The following is a 25914-nucleotide window of genomic DNA, read 5'->3' as shown; positions in this document are numbered from 1 at the left end:
CAGCCAGCCAGAGCGACAAAGGACCAGAAAAAGCCTTGGGGACGGGGTGGGAGTGGGGTGGGGCGGATCAGAGGTGAAGTCACTAAGGAAGCCGAGCGAGCGGGGCCTGGGGACCGGCACCGAGCGGTCCGGGTCCGCGCAAATTGGGCTGTGCGGCGGGGACTCACGGCGCGGCCCGCCCCGCCCCGCCCCGCCCCGCCGGCCTTAACGAGGCGCGCTGTGCCCCGACTACTAAGAGCACCATGAGCTCAGCCCGCGGCCCCCGGGGCCCCGGAGCGCGGCGCCCGGAATCACTCAGCACCATCAGCCCGTGGGCGGGCGGGGCGGCCGCGGCTCCCCGGCTCCCTGCCGGCCGCCGCCGGGGACCTCGCGGGCCGCCAGGCGCCGGTCCCCGGCGGGGAGGCGCGGGTGGAGCCGGGGGTCCTGGGCGGACACGAGGGGACCTGGCCCCCTCGGCCGCCGCGGGGGTCCCCACGCGCCCACCCGCCGTAGCGGGCGACCGCAGAGGAGGAGCCTTGGGACGCGGAGGCCACCGCTCAGTGAAGGCCGCCCAGGATATGCCAGGGTCTGGGCCACTAACGTTCCCGGGGAGAGAGGGCCTGGAGGGTGCACCCGAAGTGAGAGCTTGTGCGAAGATGTAAAGGAACGGGGTGTGTGCGCGTGCGCGTGCCTGTGTGAGCATTTGTGCGTGTGCGTGCGTGCCAGCCTATGCGCACGAGCGTGCGTGCGTGCGTGTGCCCTGGCATGAGTTACGTGGCAATCAATCCCGAGTCAGCCCTTTACATGCTTTCTTCCTTGAACCGCATTAAAACCCACGAGGGAGGTTCCTGTTCATAGACAGGAAGCTGAAGGACAGGGAGGTTGAGTCATTTGCCCAAGGAAGGATACAGGTACCAGTCATTCCACTGTCCCAAATTGTGGGGGTGACTAAGCCAGCAGGACACTGAATTCATTTATGAATACATTTTATTATTTATTTATTTTGTCAGTCATGGTGCTTGAACTCAGGGCCTGGGCACTGTCTCTGAGCTCTTTTCATCCAAGTCTAGGGCTCTACCACTTTGAGCCACAGCCCCACTTCTGGCATTCTGGTGGTTAAGTGGAGATGAGTCTCATGGGCTTTCCTGCCTAGCTCTCAGCTCTTGAGTAGCTAGGATTACAGGTGAGAGCTACTGGGCCCAGCTTGCCACCACCACTCGATTCTGAAGATCGGGAGTTCACACTGGGCATAGCAAGGTTATCCTTTATTTCCTTCACAATGTCTGGGGCCTCCACTGGAAAGAGTGAATGGCAGCAACTGGAACCATCTGGACACTTCTTCATGTTGAGCACCTGGGCTGGACACATGCCAAGGCACCCTGGGTGTGCTGACTCCAGTGTCTGCTTCCTGTGGGCTGTGGGGTTCTCACATCTTGGTAGACTCCAAATAAATGGATTCAATCTGAAAGCTTTGCATGGTGGCTCAGGGCTTCAAGAATGAATGGTTTAGAAAACAAGACTGAAATGAGTGATATGGCATTTTATGACAGCCTTGGAAATTGTCCAAGGTGTATTCTGCCATACTGGATGGTCAAAACATCCACAAGCTGTTCAGACCTTACGAAAAGGAACCAAGGGCCTGGGAAGGTGGCTCAGTGGTAGAGCGCTTGCCTTGCATGCCTGAGGCCTGGGTTCGATTCCTCAGCACCACATAACCAAAAAGAAAAAAGCTGGAAGTGGTGCTGTGGCTCAAGTGGTAGAGCACTAGACTTGAGCTGAAGAGCTGAGGGACAGCGCCCAGGCCCAGAGTTCAGGCTCCACGACCGGACCCACAAAAGAAAAGAAAAGAAACCGAATCTACTTCTATCCGGCAAAGTATGCCCAGATAATTGAGAAGCAATAATGTAATACTAATCACAGAGATGGGAAGTCAGGAGAGAAGGAGAAGCCTGAGGTTTGGGACAGTTTTTCCCAAGGAATGTTGAAAGGGGAGGGTGAGCAATTGGAGAGCTTTGGGGACACCGCTTTTAAGAAGGGGTGCAGCCCTGCAATTCTTACCACAGGCCAAGCTGAATCAGCCTGGGCCAGGCTGCCCCCATGTTGCTTGAGGAAGGAAACCTTGGGGGTTCAGGCATCTTAGATCATTTCCATCATCTCATTACAGAAGGTCACCATTGCACACACAAGCACGTGCCAGAGCATCTCATCTCCCCAATTGCTCATGCTCCGTTCACCTCGTGAGTCCCCAGAGCCAGAGCTCCTTCAGCCTGAGCTCATCCAGTAGGTGGGAGAGAGGAAGGCAGGTGAAAGGGGTTCTCTCTGGAGGCTCCTATTTTCTGAGACAGGCTAATTACAGTCTTCCTAATTAATGAGCCATGGGGTTGCATTTCATCTGCTGAGTCAGAGCTGTTATCTGGGCCCTGGGCCCAAGGGGAGGGTACCAAGTGGAGGAGAGGAGGTCGGAGAGATGGAGGCCAATTTTCTGTCCTTCCCTTTTCAAGCCTAGTTCTCTCCACCAGTTGTGAGGGTCTCTGGTCCCAACCCATTCTACCTACTCCTGACATCTTTCTGAGACTTTCTGCCAATCTGTCTGTCCCTCCTGCCTTCCCACTCTGCCAGGACCACATGGACTCATTGGGTACCAACTCATACATGCTTTCCATGTCACTCAGCTGGGGTCTCTGTGAAGATGGCCAGCCCATTAGGGCAGCTTCACACCACTGCGCCTGGCCACAGCCTGCTAAAGACCCTCCCCATGACCTCTCCCAGGAACTGCATGCAGGTGCTTTTTCAGCCAGGTTAACCTGCAGAGCCCTTATTAAGGGAAGCAACTTTTTTTTTTTGTCAGTCATGGGGCTTGAACTCTGGGCTTAGGCACTGTCCCTGTGCTCTTCAGCTCAAGGCAAGGGCTGTCTTTGAACCGTGATCCTCAGATCTCAGCCTACTGAGTAGCTAGGATTACAGGTGAGCCACCAGCACCAAGAACAGCTTTTATTCTTATGCCTAGAGGCACACAGCTGGGCACGGGCTGCTTATGAAGTTGATATCCAATAGTTCTACTCTGATGCCTACATAAGGAGGTTCCTGTGTATTATGTGGCCAGTGATTTCTCACCAGACAGGAGCTGGCAATGCCTGTGGATTCCACAGGAGATGACCCAACTACAGAACTATAGCAAGTCAGAGTAGTTCTGAGTGTGATTTTAACCTCGGTTTTCTCCTAACCTGAATTGTATATATTACTGCACATATTGATCGGGACATTTTGCTCAATACTAAATTCTTGACTTTGGCTTTTTTTTTCAGGGCCTCATGAATGTTAAGCAAGCACTCAACCCTTGAGCTATTTTTTTTTGTCTTCTCAGCAATGGAAAAATATATATATAACATTTCCCTTATACTAAAAGTATGGGAAAGGGAAAGCTCCAAAATACTTGTGAGGTCAGACCTTGAAGTGCACTATGCTGTTACTCTTCTAAACCTTCACAGAAAAATTACTATCACAAGAGCTGTGTCCCTGTGCCACTCCGAGGATCTCCATCCATCAGGTGTGCCCAGCGTGTATATGACACCCTGGCTTCCCTGAGGGAGGCTGGGATGAGTATGGCAGGCCGGAGCCATTCTAGGCACCTCCCCACCCAAGACTTTAAATTGTACTGGGCTTTACAAGTGCCTCATACTTGTGAGACAGGCGCTCTACTGAGACAAACGCCAACCTTTTCCACTGGTTGGGGTCGTGGGGTCTGAACTCTGGGGCCTGGGTGCTGTCCCTCAGCTCTTCAGCTCAAGGCTAGCGCTCTACCACTGAGCCACCTTCCCAGCCCCTTATCTTATTTTTTCATCTTCTTTCCTTCCTTCTCTTTCCCATTTTCCTCCTCCTCTACCTTTTTTGGACCACCTACCTTTTGTGGCTTAAATTCAGGGCCTGTCCATGAGCTCTTTCGCTCAATGCTAGCACTTCACTACTTGAGCCACAGTTCCTCTTCTAGCTTTTTGGTGGTTAGTTGGAGATAAAAGTCTCACAGACTTCTCCTGCCCAGGCTGGTTTCAAACGACAATCCTTAGAACTCAGGCTCTTGAGTAGCTACCATTACAGGTGTGAGCACTGGTGAGTGCCCAGCGACACTGGTTATTCCTGAGATTAGGTCTTGCTTCCTTCCTGCTTAGGCATGTGCCTGGACTGTGATTACTTCTATTTTTCATTTCCTGTTGTAGTTGGGAGATGTATGCACCAGCATAGTCTTGTAGACTCTTCTGAGCTAGCCTGGAACTGTGATCCTCCTGATCTCAGCTTCCAGCCACAAGACAGAAGAGTTTAGCAGAGGCTGAGGAATAGCTAATGTCTATTTGCCAGGACCAGAGGAGTGAGGCTCAGGCCTGGGTGATTCCTCTCTCCCACTATCCTGCTGGCCCCCCACCCCCACCCCCACCATGTTGCAGCAGTTTTCTGCAGGCCACTGCAGAGACAAGTCTCACTGTGTTCTTATTTTTGCCTAGAACTTTATGAATGATACAGCTGGTCTACCACTGAACTGTCCCAATACAGTAGCCACTAACCAATGTAATTTTCAAATACTTGAGATGTGGCTAGCTGGTGAGACTAGAAAACAACATTTTAAGAATGTTAAAGTTTTGTTATATGTGGCTTAACTTCCTCTCTACTGGACTATATGATTTCTGCTAATTTCCAGCTCAGCCCTTCCCCGACCCACACAAAACCCCAAGGGAAGACGCAGGCAGCAGCAGGCCCTGGCCTGGTGCTGAGAGGGGGTATAGACAGGGTGGGGCAGGGCCACATCCTGCTCATAAGACAACCAAGGGAGCGTGACAGGAGGGGCCGGCCTGTGGCAGCCCCATCCCCGCCGCAGTGGCCATCACAATGACATTCAGGCCAGTCACAATGCTACAGGCAGTGGGAGGCAGAAAGGCTGAACAGCACGGGGGCGGTTTACTCCAGAGGCAGGTCTCTTTGTCTGCAGACCTACTTACAGCAACTCCAGCGTCAGTGGACCCCGTTTCCTGGGGAATGGCAAGGCACCCAGCAGCTGAGTGGCCTCAAGCTGGAGAACTTTAGGAAGAAGCAGGACAGGTGTGGGGCTCAGGGAGGCTTCCTAGCCCCAACACTTCGGGGCTACAGGGCCCAGATGTCCAACTGCAGGGAGCAGGGATTCTCTGTGAACACCGAACTGCTGCTGTTCTTCTTCCTGGCGATTTGGTTCTATTTCTTCTGCTTTCAGGATTAATTCTGACAGAGGCTGGAGGCAACAGCAGCTGGCATGGCCCAGCTCCTGAGAGGACAGGCAGTGGCTGGGGCTAAAGTCTTGGCCTCACCGTGCGGCTGACCAGGCTTCATCCTTGCACCTGGAGGATGGAGAGCTGGAACCGGAGCCAGCTGGGCCCCTTGGCCTCATCAAGCCATCTTGCCTGCTCTCCAAGGGTCTCAAATGGGATGTGTGCTTGTGCCTCCACTGAGCAAATGACATGAGAAGGGAGAGACATCCCACAGATCTCATGATCAGGAGAGCAGGAGGATCTGTGGAAGGCAGCAGCACAGAGAGGCTGTGGGGTCCCAAGTCAACGGAGTTGAACTCTTGTGTTTACTGGGAAGCTGTTTTGTGCCTGGCCCTGGGTTAGGATGAGAAATAAACTGCCCTTGGGACAACTGGCAACAGGAGAAATTGCATTCTCATTTTCTAGGGAAGAGAAATGGCTAGTGGTGCTCCACTGGGTGTGGTACGTTTCTGGTGAGAGTGGGTGAAGAGCACACGCTTTGGGGAAATGTAAGGTCGCGAGGACCCATGTCCTGTGTGCTCCAAGGGGCTGCCAGACCTGAGCTTCCTCCTGTTGGGCTGCTGTCATTAGACATGTAGCTCTCCAAGCCCAAAGGGAGCAGCAGCACTAGCCAATGCCAGCCCTCAGCCCTGAGGACATGGAGTGCTGGCAAAAAAGCAGACTGGTCTTGAGACCATGACAGGTGGAGGTTGGATCCCCAGTCACGCATACAGGAAAAGGCAGGCAGGCATGGAAGGCAGTAGGAGACTATCCAGACATTCCACGCTGAAAGGCAAAGATGTACAGGGCCTCCCACCAGTCTTACCAGTGGCAAGGTAAGCGCCAGTGTGACAAGAGGAAACAGCCACCTCTGCACAGCCACTTGTGTGAACAAGTCCCAGGAACCCCAAAATACACAACCCTATGTCTACCAATCCTGGGATCTGGACTGGAGCCATGGGTGGTTTGAAGGGACAAGGACCTGCCCCCAGAGACTGATGACCAGCTGTTCTTCTGTTCTTCCCCACCAAGCTTGGAAGGGAACAGGGATGGTGTAGTGTATTTTCTCACTGACATTTTTCCCCATTAACAGGATCTTTATGACAAGGTAAACTGTTGTAGGAATACTTATTTTCCCTTTGGGACTCCAGAAAGCTAAATTTTGAATGAAGTCTCTAAAAAGTTGTATGTGTGTGTGTGTGTTTCTGAAAAGAACTTGCGCTGTGGCCTCAGCAGTTGCAGAAAGAGCTGACGCGTGCAGGCAGTTGGCCAGAGAGAGGCCACTCATCTCCCTACTGGCAGTACCCACAGCAGATCCATGCCTGCAGCTCTCAGGTCCCGCCCTGAGACGCTCCTGTCCTTTTACACAACTGGTACGCAACACAGCCTGGTGGGTTGTAGTGACTGCTCACAGCTGCCCTGTGTCATCCACTTGAGTGGATGCAGGTGAGGACAGGAGTATGAGAATAAACAGGCACTCTATCCAGCGGACGCTCACGGTGGATGTCAACCATTACTTTATTAAGGCTCTGATGATACCTGCTATCTGCCGGTGGTGGTGGTGGTGGTAGTTGGGGAAACTGGGTCATGTGCTCCACAACTCCCACTGTGGTCCACTTCTGGGTGACTGTGAGGCAGAGGATCTCTGTGAGATCTCGAGCCCTAGTCCACTGTGCTCTACTCACAAGGCTAGAAGAAGGTGTGTGCAGATAGCTTAGGGGCCCTCAGCAGGAGATCCCTGGGGCCCGGCTCTGGCTGGGGAAAGCCCAGCTTATGGCTTTTTTATCCTGCTGCCACCCGAGCCAGGAGTGGAGTGCTCCCCACTTGGTGACCATGCTGTACAGTGAGGTGCGACAGTCCCAGGAAAGAGGCCACTATGTGCTTGCACCAGCCAGGTCACAGGAGCACTGAGCCCTGCTCCTGACTCCCCTCGGCTCCTCCTAGCAACAGGGCTCCTCAGGTTGAGGATGATCACTCAGAAGTGGACTCGCTGCACATCCTGGCTGGCGACTGGCTGCTGACAGGTTGTGCACATGATGGGCAGAGCGCGCTGCTGCTCACCCAGGCAGGGCCGGCAGAGGAGGTGGCCACAGGGTAGCTGGTACACAGGCTCCTTTTTGAAGTAGGGAGAAAATACTCTTTTGCAGGAGGCACATTCAGGACCAACATCGCCCCTGGACTGCTCTGGTGAATCAAGAAGAGAATGGCCAGGTTAGGGATGGCTGCTCCTCAGTCCAGGCTCCACAGCAGTCTGGCTTTGTCCCTCCCCAGCCCACCCTAGCTGAGCTGAGCTGGCAGGAGAGGTGGCAGAACTGGACCTAGGGAGACTCTTCTCTGCCACTGTTGACCAAGTCTTGGTGCTATTCCTATGACTGCTGGAGAAGAGCTGGGTCTGAGAGCAGCTGGGCAGTAGTAAGATAAGGCTTTTCCCCATCTCTCAGCAAGGTTCTTTCCTGCCAAAGCTGAAGCACAGCACAGCACAGCACAGCTCAGCATGATACCAGGAAAGGAAAAGCACAAAGGTTCCTGACACCAGGACCAGGGGAGGACAGGGCATAGGGAAATTACCAGGGGGCAGGCTCCTGTCTATCTGTAGCCCCTTCTTAGCCCCTCAGTCTTCCTGTGCTCCACAGCCTCTTGGGCAGCTCCTCCCTTGCACAGCTCTCAAAGGCCTCCTGAGCAAGGAGAGCACTCCCTGACCCCCACCAGCCTCACCTGGGACTCTTCCTCTCCTGGGGCCCTTGCCTTCTTCCCTTATCTAGGGAGTCCAACTCTTCATTCCCAGTTGATGGTAACTGCTCTAGAAGTTCTTGAACCCCAAGTCCCTCCCCCCATCTACTTCCATGTTACCATCCAGGCTGCTCAATGTGTCCCTTCCTCCCTGGCTTACTCCTGCATTTTTGTCCTCACCATCTTTCCTTGAACCTGTGACCCTCTGTCTCACCAGCACAACCTGATCCTACACTTCTCCATACGAATTGGGGCACTCCTCGAGCCCTTGCATGGCCTACCCAGCCTCCCTGCCTTTGCATCCACGCTTGGCCTTTAGAGTCCAGTCATTTCAAATCTCTTCTGTACACTTGGAGGCTGTTGGTCTTCAGATTGTGCCTATAATATCCTGTAGCTCAGATCACACAGCCTCTAGGCACACTAGAGAGGCTTGTGACCCTTTCCCTGTGCTCTTGAGCTCTTAGCTCTTCTCATGCTACCAGTTACATGACTGTGCCTTAGGAACCTCTTAAGGGTGAGGACAAATGAGATTCTTTCTCTGTTCTCAGGGCCTAGCAAAACACCTCAGAGCAGAGCTCAGTCAGCATGTGATACATAGGTCTGACATCTACACAAAGAGTATGCCTACCAAGACATGAAGTTTGGCTTGGAAAGCCAGCTGCAATGTGATACAGAGTGCTGCCCTGCCTCAACATCCCTGAGGCTACAGGTGAAAAAGTGCCTGGCCTTGGGAATTTCCCTTTAGCCAAACATGAAGCAACCTAAAAGAAATGGGTGTCTTTCGCATGCACTTTAGCCAAGAATCACATAAATCAGCAGCGCACCAGTATAATACCTATTATCCTAGCTGCTCAGGAAACTGAGATCTGAGAATCATGGTTTGCGGCCAACCTGTGAATCTTATCTCCAATTAACCAGCAAAACAGCTAGAAGTGAAGGTATGGCTCAGTGGTAGAGCACCAGCCTTGAGTGAAAAAGCTAAGGGAGATTGCCCTGGCCCTAAGCTCAGTAAAGTCAGAAGAAAGAAAGAAAGAAAGAAAGAAAGAAAGAAAGAAAGAAAGAAAGAAAGAAAGAAAGAAAGAAAGAAAGAAAGAAAGAAAGAAAGAAAGAGCGAGCCGGGCGCCAGTGGCTCACACCTGTAATCCTAGCTACTCAGGAGGCTGAGATCTGAGGATCGAGGTTCAAAGCCAGCCCGGGCAAGGAAAGTCCGTGAGACTCTTATCTCCAATAAACCACTAGAAAACCGGAAGTGGTGCTGTGGCTCAAGGGGTAGAGAGCTCGCCTTGAGCTGAAGAGTGCAAGGACAGTGCCCAAGCCCAGAGTTCAAGCCCCACAACCGACCAAAAAAGAGAGAGAGAGAGAGAGGGAGGAAGGGAGAAAGAAAGGAAAGAAAGAAAGAAAAGAAAAGAGCGGGGTGCCGGTGGCTCACGCCTGTAATCCTAGCTACTCAGGAGGCTGAGATCTGAGGATTGTGGTTCAAAGCAGCCCAGGCAGGAAAGTCCGTGAGACTCTTATCTCCAATAAACCACTAGAAAACCGGAAGTGGTGTTGTAGCTCAGGTGGTAGAGCGCTAGCCTTGAGCTGAAGAGCACAGGGACAGCGCTCAGGCCCAGAGTTCAAGCCCCACGACTGACCAAAAAAAAAAAAAGGAAGGAAGGAAAGAAAGCAAGCCAGGCATTGGTGGCTCATGCCTGTAATCCTAGCTACTCAGGAGGCTGAGATCTGAGGATCAAGGTTCAAAGCCTGCCTGAGTCCCCTGAGACTTTTTGTTGTTGTTGTTGGTTGTGAGGCTTGAACTCTGGGCCTGAGTGCTGTCCCTCAGCTCTTCAGCTCAAGGCGAGCGCTCTACCACTTGAGCTATAGTACCACTTCCAGTTTTCTGGCAGTTTATTGGAGATAAGAGTTTCACGGACTTTAAGAGTTTCATGGACTTTCCTGCCAGGGCTGGCTTTGAACCGAGATCCTCAGATCTCAGCCTCTGGAGTAGCTAGGATTATAGGCGTGAGACACCTGCGCCCAGCCCTTGAGACTCTTATCTCCAATTAATCACCAGAAAACCAGAAGTGGTGCAGTGGCTCAAGAGGTAGAGCACGTGCCTTGAGCTGAAGAGCTGAGGGGCAATGCCCAGGTCCAGACCGACAAAAACAAAAACAAAAAACCCACACCTGAGGGTGCTGGTGGCTCATGACAATAATCCTAGCTACTCAGAAGACTGAGATCTGAAGATTACAGTTTGAAGCAAGCCAGAACAAAAAAATCCAAAAGACCCTTATCTCTAATTAACCAGCAAACAAACCTGAACTGGAGGCATAGACTGAGTGATAGAGTACCCTCCAAGAGCTGAGGCCCAGAATTCAAACCTGAGTACTGACACAAAAACAACAACAAAACGTACCTGTATCACAGAAACATAAAAGGCCCTAATTCTCTCTAGCACAAACCAGGTAGAAAACAAAGGCCATGGGGGGGGGGGTGCCACACTCGGGAGACACAGGGTGTGACCAGTGAGTGACAGTGTGATCTCAGATGAAACTGAGAGAAGACAGACTATCCATAGAGCATGCAGGACCTCAGAGTTACTCTAAGTTCAATGGCATGCTCTGGGAGGATACAAAGAAATGGCTGGTGGCTGTGGGGAGCAGTAGGAGCTACTGCAAGGACTAGCCAGAGGAGAGAGAACAGGAGCTGGCGGCCGGTTGGCGGCCCGGGGACTCACAGCAGAGACTAACCTGCGATGTACTGCAGAGGGGCATGAAGCAGACTCACTGGAATTGTCAGAAACCAGGGAAGACTTCCATGTCAAAGGCTCACAAAGGTGGAAAAAAGTTCTTTTTTTTTGGTCAGTCGTGGGGCCTGAACTCTGGGCCTGGGCGCTGTCCCTCAGCTTTTCAGCTCAAGGCTAACACTCTACCACTTGAGCCACAGCGCCACTTCTGGCTTTTTTCTGCTTATGTGGTGCTGAGGAATCGAACCCAGGGCCTCATGCATGCGAGGCAAGCGCTCTACCATGGAGCCACCTTCCCAGCCCCCGAAAAAATAGTTCTTTACAAAAGTGAAGGAGGGCAAAAGAAAGCCTTGGAGGGGAGACAGGACAACTCAATTAGAATGATTAATCATGATACCTGTGAGAAGAGAAGAAGCTAGGAAGTAGCTGTCATGAACAAGGGTCTAAGCTCCAAAGAGAAGCAGGAGCTACAGGGGCAGTATTAGACAAATGAACTTTCACTAGTCTGACAGAATACAGAGAGAAGAGGGTCCAGGGCCAGAGTGTGATAGAGAGAGAAGTTGGTAATGGAAAGTGAAGGGACATGGGCACTAGTGGCTCAGTGAGGCCTGTAATCCTCGCTACTCAGGAGGCTAAGAACTTAGGATCGCAGTTCAAAGTCAGGCCAGGCAGGAAAGTCCATGAGACTCACCAATTCCAATTAATCACACAAAAAGCCAGAAGTGGTGCTGTAGCTCAAGCACTAGTCTTGAGCCAAAAGGAGCTTAGTTAGGGACAGTACCCAGGCTCAGAGTTCAAGGCCCAGGACTGGCAAAAAAAAAAAAAAAAGGGCTTGGAAGGTGGCTCAGTGGTAGAGTACTTGCCTCACAAGCATGAGGTTCTGGGTTCGATTCCTCAGTACCACATAAGCAGAAAAAGCCAGAATTGGTGCTGTGACTCAAGTGGTAGAGTGCTAGCCTTGAGCTGAAGAGCTGAGGGACAGCGCCCAGACCCAGAGTTCAGGCCCCACAACCGACAAAAAAAAAAAAAAAAAGTGAAGGGAAACTACTGAAGATAGGGAAGTCATGTCATCTGAAGGCCAAAATAAAAAGTGACACTAGTCTGCTACATCACAAGACGCTAGGGGGCAAGCTGCCAGTCACTATTTTTTGGGGGGAGAGGGCAGTACCAGGGTTTGAACTCAGGACTCTGTGCTTGCTTAGCTGGTGTGCCTCTATCTTTGTTTTCCTACTGGTTATTTTCAAGATAAGAGTCTCACAGACTTTCTTACTCAGGATGGCTTCAAATATCAATCCTCAGATCTCAGCTTCCTGAGTATCTGGGAAGCACTCAGCATCCAGCTTTGACAGGCAAGTTCTTAGTAACAGTTAAGGTAGAAACAATCAGAATGGGCAGAAGTAAGACAGGGAGATGGTCTAGAATCCAGACCACACAAGAAGGCACAGGTTTGCATCAGCAGGAGTTATCAAGTACTTGCAGTTTCATCTTATACAGCACCCCAGCATTCCAGTCAGGTCTTCTCATCTGTATCTGAACAAATTCTAATATTCCATTACCCTTCTATGTTGATGGGAGATGTTGGATGGGAGACAAACTAGATTAGGAAAACAAAGAGAAAGGCGCTAGACACAGTGGTATATGCCTGTAATCCTAGCTACTCAGGAGGCGAAGACAGGAGGATCATGGTTTAAGGCCTGCTTGGGCAAAAGCACAAAACCCCTAAACTAAAAGCAAAAGGACTGGCTCAAGTGGTAATGCACTTGTCCAAGCATGTTCAAGACTGAGTTTCTGAGTTCAAATACCAATACTACCCATCCTGCCACTGCAAAAAAGAAAAAAAATCCTCAGGAGAGAATAATAAACATTGGATCTTATGAAGAAAACTCGGCAGAGAGTAGGTGGACCAGAGTCCACAGAATGACAGGTCTGACTGTGAAGAGTCACCTGCCTTGGTAGCCCTGCCACTTCTCCCTGAAGAAGAGAAAATTACAATGAAAGGGGAGCTGGTCATGCAGACACACAGAGCCCCGAGAGACCAGGCCCAGCATCCTGCACAGACAAACTATTCATTCTACGACCCCTGGCAGATGGCTGGCCCAGGTTACCCGAGATGGCGCCTGGCCTCCCAGAAGTGCTGTTCCCTCTTGTGCCCAGGTGCTGGAGCTGCCCCCGGGTCAGCCGGGTGGTGAAGGAGGGCATGGAGCCAAGGGTGGACATCAAGGCAATTTCCAAGCTTTGTGACAGCTTCTGCTCATGAGACACTGGACCTGTTAAGAGATATGTAGACCACAACATCCAGAGAGAAGTTTGGCAAGAGAAGCCACAAGTCTTCTGGGGACTACAAAATAGCGCTTCCAACTTCAGAATTAAAGAAGTGTAAAGAAATTCCTTCCTCTTTTCTCCCAGGGATATGGCACAGCCTTGGGAACCCCAATAGCTGGGCAGGAGGGGGCCACCTTGTGGCACTGCTAGAGAACTGCAGCTGCCTTTCTTTTTTCTTTTTCATGGAGTGGGGGGCTTTGAACACTCTGAGTAAGTACCCTCCAACTGAGCTAAATCCCCAGCCCCTGAATATGTCTTTCTATAAAGGCCTCCTGCTGGCTAAGGAAATGGGAAAAGCAATGGGCAGGCTCTGTACTTCTGCCCCCTGCCTCCATCTTTCCTCCCCAGCAGACAGTCTTCTATTTATGTATATCTTCCCTTCTGGAGTTCCTATCCCTGCAGAGCTGCTTGCCTGCCCACTGTAGGTGTTGTGGCCTTTCTCTGCGGGTAAGTAAAGCATGTAGACCAACCTTGGTTACTCACTCTGACCAGGCCATCACCATCTAGGTTAAGTGAGCAACAGAAAGCCAAATTATGGCTGGGCAAGAAAGGGCTCAGGGGCCTGGGAAGGTGGCTCAGTGGTAGAGTGCTTGCCTTGTATACATGAGGCCCTGGGTTTGATTCCTCAGTACCACATAAGCAGAAAAAGCTGTAAGTGGCGCTGTGAGGTGAGGGACAGTGCCCAGGCCCAGAGTTCAGCCCCCACGACTGGGAAAGGAAAGGAAGGAAGGAAAGAAAGAAAGAAAGAAAGAAAGCTCAGGACCTGTCTGGTGGCAGGTCCCAAAAAGGGACTAGCATGTTTTATTACAGTTTGCAGTACATACAAAGACAACTTGGGGCCTTAAAAGAGCACGCTTAGTGTGGCCCTCTATCACACCAAGCCTGTCAAGGCCAATACCATGGAGCTAAGTATTTTTCTTCCCATCTGATCCTACTGTACTTAACATGCTTCCAGAGTTTCTGGGGGTCGTTAGCTAAAATTTATTCTCAAATCTAGACAAATAGCGATTATAATGCACAGTATTTGCATAACCTTCTAGAGAAAAATGGGAAATTAAAGAATGATACAATTTAAACTAATTTTCATTAGGAAAAAAAAAACTGTTAAAGCCAGGCACTGGTGGCCCATGCCTGTAATCCTAGCTACTCAGGAGGCTGAGATCTTAGGATCACAGTTCAAAGCCAGTCCAGGCAGGAAAGTCCAGGAGACTCTTATCTCCAATTAATCACCAGAAAAACCAAAAGTGGCACTGTGGCTCAACCCTTGAGCTGAAGAACTTAGGCACAGCACCCAGGCCCAGAGTTCAAGCCCCACGACTTGACAAACAACAACAAACTGTTAAGCTATCTCCCATAGTATTATAAACTGTTATCCAAGACAGTCTCCAAACATGTAAAGTACAGATTATTTTAATACTAAGAAATTGTTTCAGAGTATGGAAAATAAAAATTTCCAACTTTTTTTTTTCTTTTTTGCCAGTCATGCAGCCTGAACTCTGGGCCTGGATGCTGTCCCTCAGCTCTTCAGCTCAAGATTAGCACTCTACCACTTGAACCACAGTGCCACTTCCGGCTTTTTCTGCTTATGTGGTGCTAAGGAATCAAACCCAGGGCCTCATGCATGCAAGGCAAGCACTCTACCACTGAGCCACCTTCCCAGCCCAACTTCTTTTTTTTTTTTTTTGGTCTGGTCGTGGGGCCTGAACTCTGGGCCTGGGCGCTGTCCCTCAGCTCTTCAGCTCAAGGCGAGCGTTCTACCACTTGAGCCACAGACCACTTCCGGCTTTTTTCTTTTTGCTTATATGGTGCTGAGGAATTGAACCCAGGGCCTCATGCATGCAAGGCAAGCGCTCTACCACTGAGCCACCTTCCCAGCCCCCAACTTCTCTTTTATGAAGCAAAAAATTACAAAAGAGCCTGATCAAAGATGCCTTGCTTTTGTCTACCATCAGACAACAAACTGGGAAAATGCATTTTCAGCTCACATCAAAGATAAAGGGCTAGACTTCACAATATACAAAGAGTTCCTAGGAATAATAAAAAAAGATAAAAAAATAAGGGAAATTGGAGGAGGGGTTGGAGGCATGGCTCAGTTGGTAGAGTGCTACTAATGAGTAAAAGTATCAGGTACTAAGTTAAAGTTTCAGTCTTGAATTGAAAAGAAAAAAGAAAAAGAAAAAAAGATAAACTGGGATAGGAGGCCAGGCGCTGGTGGCTCATGCCTGTAATCCTAGTTACTCAGGAGGCTGAGATCTGAGGACTGCGGTTCAAAGCCAGCCTGGGCAGGAAAGTCCATGAGACTCTTTTTTTATTTTGGGGGGGGGGAGGGTTCCGGTCATGGAGCCTGAACTCTGGGCCTGGGCGCTGTCCCTCAGCTCTTCAGCTCAAGGCTAACACTCTACCACTTGAGCCACAGTGCCACTTCCGGTTTTTTTCTTTTTGCTTATGTGGTACTGAGGAATCGAACTCAGGGCCTCAGGCATGCAAGGCAAGCGCTCTACCACTGAGCCACCTTCCCAGCTCCCATGAGACTCTTATCTCCAATAAACCACTAGAAAACTGGAAGTGTCACTGTGGCTCAAGCGGAAGAGTGCTCGCCTTGAGCTGAAGAGTGCAGGGACAGCACCTAGGCCCAGAGTTCTAGCCCCAGGACTGACCAAAAAAAAAAAAAGGGATAGGAGACTAAGTGAAGTGGTAAATACTAGTAATCTCAGTACTCAGGAGTCCGTTCTACCACTTGAGCCACAGTGCCACTTCTGGCTTTTTTCTTTTTTCTTATGTGGTACTAAGGAATCGTACCCAGGGCCTCAGGCATGCAAGGCAAGCGCTCTACCACTGAGCCACCTTCCCAGACCATTTTTTTTTTTAAATCATGTGAGGAATGCTCAAGGCTCATTAATAAGAGGTTTGAAATTAAAGCAATACACGACACTGTTTAACCTGTGAATTAACAGTGTGAACAGTTTGCCAATACTGTTAGTAGAGCCATGAGAAATGTCACATCACTGGTGAGATGGCCAAAGGGCAATTCACCAACATCTGTCTGACTTACAGAATCTATCCTTTGACTCAGAAATTCCAAATGTAAGATCATGTCCTACAGAGACATCTGCAGAGATGGAAAATTGTATTTGTACAGTTAATTCTGTGCAGCACTATCTTTAATATCCCCCAAATGAGAAACAACTTAACTGCCCATCAAAAGGAGGAAAGAGGACTGGTTGTTTCATTTTGTGTGTACAAATTTTTTTTTCACTTTTTAAAACTATATTAATATATTGCTTATTTTTACAAAGCTAGTGTTAAGGTTAAGTTTAGTAAAAATAGAATAGTGATAAAGTAGTATAAAGACTTCTTTTGTGAAATCATCTTTAAAACTCTTACCTAATCTTAGATTCCAAAAATTCCTCTTGCTTCAATTTTGTAGTTGAAAGATCTTACCAATTTTCTCTATTCTCTGTTTTAATCAGTATTTGCCCTAAGTCATTCACTGCCTTGAAGAGAATATCCTAATCAAGGCATTAGACTTTCTGTTCAGGCTGTCCTCAGTTGAAAAGACATTTTTAATTTATAGTTCCTTGTTTTTCTTTGCTCCTCCTGTCTTTTACTAGATTTAATATATTCCTTGTCAGTCTTATTTGGAACACATGAAAACCACAATAGACTTTTGTGCAGGGCCTCAGGATATGAAAATGAACATGGGGTTCAGCAACGGCTCCTAAACTGAGTTCAATAAGCACATGAAGTTGGGCAGGGTAAGTGGGGAGAAAAGTCAAGCTTAAGCAAAGCTACTAAACATGTTCAGCTTCAGAGGTCCTAATGGCAAAGCACTAGGGAGGAGGCAGGAAGCCAGAAGGCCTAAATCTGATACTCAGGAACACTGCAGTCTGCTGCTTTGGGATAGCTTTTCTTTCCAACTTGGAATCTTCCTACTTTTCTGGGTGCTATGGCACCTCATGGGGAGGTGAGGCAGCTCTGCCAGTGCTCCTCTGTGAAGGTCAAAAGACACCCTGGAGGAGTCCACTGATACCTGAGGAGCCAAAAAGATGTCCTCAGAAAAGTCTGCTCTAGGGACAAGTGTCTCTCCTCTCAGGAGTGACCAAGGAGACTAGAGCCAGAAAAAAGTGTAGACCTAGCCATGCCACAAGAAGGGAGCCTGAGGCAGGTGAGCCTGCCAGTGTGACTAACACTAGATGAAGGGGGGGAAAAATGCAGATGGAGCCAAGGCATAAAAACACATACAGCTCCTCCATGGCCTCCAAACATTTTGAGAACTGAAGACAAAGACAAAGCATCTTACAGACTGAGAAAGAAGCATGGGAAGTGGCCTGACAATTAAGCTACAAAGCATATAGCTAAGGAGGACCGGCTAGTGTCTGTAAGCCATGGACACAGGACAGGGAGTTACCTGTTGAACAGTCCATGTACGTCAGGCCAAGCTCACTGATGGCTTTCATCTTCTTGGTGGTGTGTTCTGAGGTAGTGGGTGAGACCAGAGGGTATATGCTGGAGAAACAGGAAGCATTTGTACCAAGGCTGCTATTCGAGGCCTGTCCAGCTTCCTCTAGCTTCCTTTTCCGAGAAGACAGGGCAAGGATAGAAGGGGTTACTGCTGATGCAGTCTGTGCTCTCCCAAGTAGATGGCAGCCAGGGATGGAGTGCTGGAGCAGGAAATGATCAATGCGGGCTTTCAAGGAAGTGTGGGGCAGGGGCTGGGAGTGTGGAGTAAAGGCTACACCTGTGAAAGGGTCGCTGGGCACCCGGCCCCACGCAGCTTCACTACGGTTGCACTTCTCCAGGGTGCTCTGGTCGATGACCTTGCCAGAGGGCAGCAGCATGGGGCAAGTCATGATCTCGAGGGTGATGGGATCCAGAAACTCCTCAGGCACATCCTGAATCTCCTTAGCCAGCCCCTGGAGGCCCGAGGGGGCCTGTGGGTGCTCAGACTGGCCCCCAGGGGCACAATCACTCTCCATGGGCAAGGATGGAGTCTGAAAAGTTAAGACTTGAGGTAGGGTCTCTGAAGCCACTAACAGGACACTGTCTATCACATCCTGAGAGCAGGTCTTGGCTGGCTGACCCCATACCTCTAGCCGTTTGATGCAAGGAATGCCACTGCCTGTCACATGGGTGATGCAGATCCTGAGGTGGGCCACGTGACTAAGGGAAAGAGCCCCCTTATTCCACAGCTCCTGGGCTACAACAGCAGGAGAGGGCAGTGTGACTTCCACTGGGCTGAAAGGTGGCCTGGCCTTGAAGCCCCTGTGGCTGAACACTACTTGGTTCTGGTTTCTCAGTAAGACTTTGCCTACCAAGGTGAATGCTTCCTTGTCCGGGACAGATGGCTCAGATAGGCCCAGTGCCTGGCACTCAGATGAACTCCAAGAGGCTCTGCTGGGTAAGGCAGATGTGTACATTTCCAGGCCAGTGACATTTTGGCCTCCCCCAGCTGTGAGGTCTATGTTAATCCTACAGATTTCCACATTAAAAGGAAAGGAAACTGTCACAAAGACTGGTGGCTTAATGAAATACTCGGTCCTAAAACCATGGCTTCTTTTTGTGAGGTCTTCAGAGATGAGATTTTCAACTTCATAGCCATCAGCTGAGATCTAGATTTAATGACATATAGGACATATGCTGATCCAAATGAAAACAACTGATTTTCAAGAATTAAGGAGCTGTGCTGTCATCTGTCTTTAATGTCACTTTTCATTTTTCTTTCTTTCTTTCTTTTTCCAGAACTGTGGCTCAAATGCATGGCCTCACACTCTTGTTTAGCTTTTTCATTCATGGCTGGCCCTCTACTACAATGCCTCTACAATGGCTTTTGATAATTAACTGAAAATGAGAGACTCACAGACTTTTCTGTCTGTGCTGGTTTTGAACCATGATCCTCTGGATCTTAGCCCCCTGAGTGGCTAGGATTATAGGTGTGAGCTAATGACACCAAGGTAGGAACTTTTCACTTCTAAAAAAAAAACAAAACAAAGAAACTCCTTAAGGAAGTTTAGAGTTCCTCACTTTCAAATTTCCTCTACTGAACTGAACTGTCTACGTTTTTTTAGTAAAGTACCCAAAATCACATCAAAAGCTCTAGGCAACTATGTCCCCAAGCTGGGCGTGGGGTGGGCATCTGTAATCCCAGCATTTAGGATGTGAAGACAGGAGGATACAAGTTAGGTTATATACATTCTGCCTTATTTTTTAAATTCTTTATTTAAATTCAAATAAAAATGGCAAGCCAAGCGTGGTGGCACATACCTGTAACACTAGCACATGGGAGGCTGAAGCAGGATGATATGAGTTTGAGGCTAGCCTGCACTACACAGTAAACCTTGTATCAAACAAAACAAAAAGCAAAACAAAGCCTCCACTACACAGTAAACCTTGTATCAAACAAAACAAAAAGCAAAACAAAACAGAACCAAACGTTCAGTAATATATAGTGAGGAGTCTAAACTACAAATACAAACTATTGCTTCTAGCATTAGAAATTAGCAAAAGAGAGTGGAGGTGTGGAGGCTCACTCCTATAATAGCACTCAGGAGGCTGTGGCAGAAAGATCATGAATGGCTTTAAGACCAGCCTGGGCCACATAGTTAGACTCTATCTCAAAACAAATAAACAAAGAAAAAAAATTAGTAAAAGAATTAGGGGAAAGAGAGTATTACTACCTTTGCTATGACTTTGGGTAGCACTATGAGATCACCCAAGGAATTACACAGTGACAAGGACTGGCATGTAGTTGAATGGCAAAGTGCTTGCTTAGCAAGTTCGATCCCCAGTACCAAAAATGAAAAGACCAAAAAAATAAAAATATCCCAGCACAAAATGAGTTACAGATCTCCTCACATGGTGCTTTATGCTTCTAGAGGTATGTCTGCTCCATGCTTATCTAAATATTATCTGCTAGAATCTAAAGGTGAAAGTACAGTAAGCTTAAATGAAGTTCCATATACATGAGAGAATATGGAGAAAATATATACTCAATACTGAAGTGTACATCTTCAGTTTACCTTGTTGCAGTGAATTCTTGGTCTGAATTGCGGAAGACAAAGATTTATTACCATCTTTGTGGCTGCAAGGATAGATTCCAAGCATCAGAAACAGCCTTAAACAAAAAATGAAACTTGGTATTAGACAAGTTAAAGCTCAGTTCTAGGCACCGGGCACTGGTGGCTCACGCCTTGTAATCCTAGCTACTGAGGAGACTGAGCCAGCCCGGGCAGATAAGAATCTACAATAAACCACTAAAAAAAAAGAAGTGGTGCTGTGGCTCAAGTGGTAGAGCTCTTGCCTTGAGCTGAAGAGCATAGAGACAGCGCCCAAGCCCAGAGTTCAAGCCCCACGACCAACCAAAAAAAAAAGAAAAAAAAAGCTCAGTTCTAAACTTTTAGGAGTTAATTCTGTAAGAAAAGAAAAAGGAATCATAGAACAAAACCTGCAATACAATGTCTCGTAGTCCATCCTCTCTATGCATCCTAAACACAATGTTGGGGGATAACTAAACACTGCAGGTTGTGAAGATTTCTATTGCGGACTTCTCATCCTGGCAAAGACTGCTAGTTTTCTAGCTGATGTTATACCGAAGACCTGATGGAGGCAAGGTCTGCCAGTGCTGCCATAGGAGCTCCCTCCTGGACAGGGATAAAGGTGGCTAGGCTCAAAAACAAACAAACAAAATCCTGAGAGCCTAGAATGGGAAAGGTCACAGAAAATAGTCACAGTGGTGCTAAGCACCTTTGTCATTTAATATTTGTGAGTTCACTGACGATTTTTATTGGGAGTGGAGGGATGAACTCAGAGCCTCCTGCTCTTGCTTGGCTTTTTGTTTGGCTCCCCCCTGCCACGACTGACACGCTTAACACTTGAGCCACATCTCCACTTCCAGTTTTTTGTCTCCCCAGGTTAGCTCTGACCTGCGATTCTCAGATCTCAGCCTCCTGAGTATATAGGATTAGAAATGTGAGCCATCATGCCTGGCCCTAATATTTTCTTATTAACACAAAACAATTAAGCAAGGTACTTGTGGCTCATATCAGTAATCCTAGCTATTTAGGAGCTGAGATCTGAGGGTCACAGTTGAAAGCCAGCCCAGGCAGGAAAACTCCATAAGATGCTCATCTCCAATCAACCACCAAAAAGCTGGAAGTGGAGCTGTAGCTTAAGTGGTAGAGCACTAGCCTTGAGAAAGGAAGAAAAAAAAAAAAAAAAGCTTCAGGGATAGTGCCCAGGCCAGAGTTCAAGCCCCAGGGTCCACACATGTGCGTGTAAACACACACACACACACACACACACACAAAGAGAGCAAGGGAGTGAGTGAGCAAGTGAGTGAGAGAGAGAGAGAGAGAGAGAAGCCAGGAAATGATGGCTCACACCTTTAATCCTAGTTACTAAGGAAGCTGAAATACCATTCAAAGCCAGACTATACAGAAAAGTCTGTCTAAATCCATCTCCAAAATAACTAGTAAAAAGCAGGGCTGGAAGTGTGACTTAAGTAGCAGTGCGGGAGGCAGCTGTGAGCAAGTAAGCTGAGGGGGTGTAATGTTCTGACTTCAAACCTCAGCACTGCCAATAAAATAAAATATAAAGAATCACTGAGATTGTACTTTCATTTTGTCGGACCTGGGGCTTAAACTCTGGGCCTGGGCTCTGTCCCTCAGTCTTCAGCTCAAGGCGAGCGCTCTACCACTTGAGCTACAGCGCCATTTCCGGTTTTCTGGTGGTTTATTGGAGATAGGAGTCTCACGGTCTCTCCTGCCCGGGCTGGCTTTGAACCTCGATCCTAAGATCTCAGCCTCCTGAGTAGCTAGGATTACAGGCGTGAGCCACCAGCGCCCGGCTAGCTCTCAGCCTCTTAAGTAACTAGGATTATTGGCTTGAGTCACTGGTGCCCAGAAATACTAGGGTTTTAACTTAGGATCTCACACTTGCTAAGCTGGTAATCGACCACTTTAACTGTACCCCTAGCAATTTTGCTTTAGGGTTTTTATTCTTTTCTTTTCTTTTTTGGTTGGCCATGGGCTTGAATTCAAGGCCTGGGCTCTGTCCTTGAGCTTTTTTGTTCAAGGCTAACATCTCTACCATTTTGAGCCACAGCTCTACTTCCAGTTTTCTGGTGGTTAACTGGAGATAAGAGTTTCACAGACTTTCTTACCTGGGCTGGCTTTGAACCACAACTCAGATTTCAGCCTCCTGATTAGCTAGGAATGCAGGCATGAGCCACTAGCACCCAGCTGCTTTAAGTACTTTCTAAATAGGGTCTTATGTTTTTTGCCCAGGCCAGCCTGGACTAATAATCATCCTATTTTATCTCCTTTATAGTTGGGATGATAGGTTTATGTGCCGTCCAGTAGAGTTTTATTGGATGAGATGTGCTCTCATACATTTTTGTCTAAGCTGGCTTCGAACTTCAATTCTGATCTCTACCTTCCAATACGAGAATTTTAAGCCAGTGTGCTAGCTTGTAAGGAAAATTTTTTAACAGGGTTCACCCTTCCTCTTCCCACCTGTGTGGAGATGAGTCTTCTAATTAAATATCTTACCTGATGAAGCTGCTCTACCTTGCAGAGAGGTAGTCAACTCTACTAATTATCACTGAAGTATATGAGCCTAGAACTGATCAAGCTAGTTGCTCTCCACAGTACTTACCAAAATGTAATGTGAGGGAATATATCCAAAGCCTTCAGTCAATCCAATGTTAATTCTCTTCAGTTCAGCCCAAGTGGCAGCTCTATCCTTCTCCCGGGTAACCTTGGGGGCTGTTGCAAGGCATATCCAATACCACTATATCACAAATTTCTCAGCATTTTGGATCCGCAACTGTAGCAAGAATAAATGCAACACATTAACAAAAATTAGGGGCTGGACATATACCTTACCTTCAGTGGTAAGTTATTTGCCCATCAGCTGTGAAGCTCTGGGTTCACTCCCCAACAGTGACAGTGACTAGAAAACAAATTCAGTAACCAATCCATGAAAACTTGAAGAACACCACGGTAACGGAACACACTAGCTGAGAACCATATTTGAATATCTAAAGCATATCCTTTGAGGGTAAATCTGATCAAAGATACAACAAGCTACACACTGGTGGCTCATGCCTTAATCCTAGCTACTCAATAGGTTGAGACACTAAGGATCACAATTCAAAGCTAGCATGGCCAAGAAGGTCTATGAAACTCTTATCTTCAATTAACTACCAAAAATAGCTAGGAGTGAAAGTGTGGCTCAAGTGGTAGAGAGCAAGCCTTGAGCACAAAAGCTCAAGGACATTGCCCATGCCCTGAGTTCAAACCCCAGAATCAGTACAAAAAAGAAAGAAAACCATCAATTTAATAGAAGATATCCTTCCTGTGTAAGACATGTCTCTGTAAGGCTGGATGCTGTTTTGTTAGGCAGGTATAACTATCATTTTCTGTTCCACATGGATCCTTTCTTGAAGACCCACAAAGAAATGTATCCTTCCATCTCAGTACTATAGTAATTGCTTTTCACAAACAAGTCAGTATTTACCATATGATCAAAAGTCAAGTTCTTTTACTTTGGCTTCTATAAAACCAGAGTCAAATCTGTAACTTATCACTCAAATGTCTCTTGCCCTAAAATCTCTACTTATTTTTATGTCATATGTCAATGTCATACTTTGTTATGAATGAGTTTTGTTATGAGTCTTCTTAAAATCACTTTAGAACAGGATGGGGTATAAATCATCTCCTTTTGGTAAGTATTTACCTCAGCAGCAACCCTTATTATAATATTAAGGTAAACATTTTAAGTAGCATTATGTCATGAAGTTTTTGTTTCAGTTTTGTACAAATAAAGCATATATTTAAATCTAGCATGAAATGTATTTTCCTATTGTTAGTCTTGATATTTTAAAGTATACTCAGATCTCAGGGAAGAATATAGAAGAGTAACATTTGAACTATGGCTAATTGTGCTTGTGTTTGGCAGCACAGAGTAAAACTGGGATAATATAGAGAAAATTGGTATAAACAACTAGGATGTAATACTAGGTACAGCAACAACTCCGAAGAGGGACAGCTGCTACATCGTAAGGGTACACTGGAGAATATATGCTTAACTACAGGATCTCAGAGAAGAGGAAGAGTCCTAGATACAATCATGTAAAGAAGGACTGTAAGAGGCAAGATCAAGAAATACTTTTTTTTTTTTTTCAAGAAATACTATTTAGGGAGGAAGGTGGCTCAGTGGTAGAGCGCTTGCCTTACATGCATGAGGCCCTGGGTTCAATTCCTCAGCACCACATAAGCAGAAAAAGCTGGAAGTGGTGCTATGGCTCAAGTGGTAAAGCTCTAGCCTTGAGCTGAAGAGCTGAGGACAGTGCCCAGGTCCAGAGTTCAGGCCCCATGACTGACAAAAAACAAAACATAAAACTCCCACTTAAATGGCTGCAGATTTTCTTTTGAGATGCAGTTTCACTGTTCCTAGTCTAGTCTCAAAGTCATAGGTTCAAGTGATCTTTCTACTTCAGTCTCTTAAGTAGATGGGACTATACATACAGCACCATACAGGGCTTGAATATATCACTGGGCTAGAGGAAACAGGAGTATGAGGAAGGCCTTGAATGTCATCTGAAGGGGCTTAAATGACCTCTGTTTGCTGAAACAAAATTCTTAAATCTACAGGTCAAGAATTTACAAACACTATTAACTGAGTTATAAACATTTGTTTGTTTTGATGTAAATTCTAGGGCTTGAACTCAGGATCTGGGTGCCATCCTTGAGCTTTTTTGTTTTGCTCAAGGCTAGTCCTCTATACCCCTTGAGCCACAGCAACACTTCCAGCTGTTAGAGATAAGAGTCTCATTAACTTTCTTAAATGGGCTGGTTTTGAATCACAATCCTCAGATCTCAGCCTCCTGAGTAGCTAGGATTACAAGCATGAGCCACTGGTGCCCGGCTTTAAACAGTATTTTTTTAATTAAGTAGAACAGAAAGGAAATATCAGAATGTACCACACATAAGGGTAAGCATCATTCTTTGAAACCTTTGCTTCTGTTATGTAGAGGATAGATAGATAGATAGATAGATAGATAGATAGATAGATAGATAGATAGATAGATAGATAGATAGATAGATAGATAGATAGATAGATAGATAAAGATAGACTGACAGACAGAGACTCGGTTTATTCATTCATTCAAAGTTTAGACATAAAAGGCATTTCTAAGGGTTTCCAAAAAAGTTTGAAACCTACTGATCAGAAAGAAGTAGTAGAAAGCTTATAATCAAGGGGGAAAAATGACACTAATGAAGTCTACTATTAACCTCCTAGATGACAAAAGCAATTTTGAACCACTTAGAAACGATTCATCCTTCAAGGGCTCCTTTTCCTTTGGCTGATGTGTTCCCATGTCCTTTTTGTACTACATGAGGAGCTATTTTGCAAATGGCTGCCTGAAAACAGCAAAAATAAGCATCAAGGTACAAGCTACTTAGAAATAAATGGATACTCTCAAAGCTGGGCGCCAGTGGCTCAGGCCTGTAATCCTAGCTACTCAGGAGTCTGAGATCTGAGGATCATGGTTCAAAGCCAGCCTGAGCAAGAAAGTCCATGAGACCCTTATCTCCAATAAACCATCAGAAAACCAGAAGTGGTGCTGTGGCTCAAGTGGTAGAGCGCTAGCCTTAAGCTGAAGAGGAGTTCAGGGATAGCACCCCGGCCCAGAGTTCAAGTCCCATGACCGACCAAAAAAAAAAAGGATACTCTTGTTTGTTCCTTGATATTTTCTCCCTTTAGTTTGAGGGATAGTCTTCAAAGGGAGGAAAATGGATAATTCATATATTGTATTACTGAGCATCTTGCAAGGTTGTTCAAGGCTACTTTTGAAGATTTTATATATATATATATATATATATATAT

The 25914-nt window shown here is 47.4% G+C and overlaps 1 protein-coding gene across 4 annotated transcripts in view; it reads right to left on the bottom strand.

The window, feature by feature from the left end:
• Nucleotides 1-7010: 7010 nt before the first annotated feature.
• Ubox5 (U-box domain containing 5) overlaps nt 7011-25914 on the bottom strand; it is a 41757-nt gene continuing 22853 nt past the window's right edge. For 2 of the 4 annotated variants that reach the window (XM_013010943.1, XM_013010944.1), the window contains exons 2-6: nt 22678-22848; nt 20043-20137; nt 17435-18635; nt 12810-12971; nt 7011-7433 (exon numbers count right to left, since the gene is read on the bottom strand). In XM_013010943.1, coding sequence (XP_012866397.1) covers nt 7225-7433; nt 12810-12971; nt 17435-18635; nt 20043-20096 — 1626 coding nt within the window. In that variant the 5' untranslated portion in view covers nt 20097-20137; nt 22678-22848 and the 3' untranslated portion in view covers nt 7011-7224. The remainder of the gene's footprint in view (nt 7434-12809; nt 12972-17434; nt 18636-20042; nt 20138-22677; nt 22849-25914) is intronic. The other 2 variants (XM_013010946.1, XM_013010945.1) reach the window with 2 other exon arrangements.

This window comes from Dipodomys ordii, unplaced genomic scaffold (genome assembly GCF_000151885.1).
Source record: "Dipodomys ordii isolate 6190 unplaced genomic scaffold, Dord_2.0 Scaffold13, whole genome shotgun sequence".
Taxonomy (NCBI): Eukaryota; Metazoa; Chordata; class Mammalia; order Rodentia; family Heteromyidae; genus Dipodomys; species Dipodomys ordii.
This window is presented reverse-complemented; position numbering and strand designations above follow the sequence as displayed.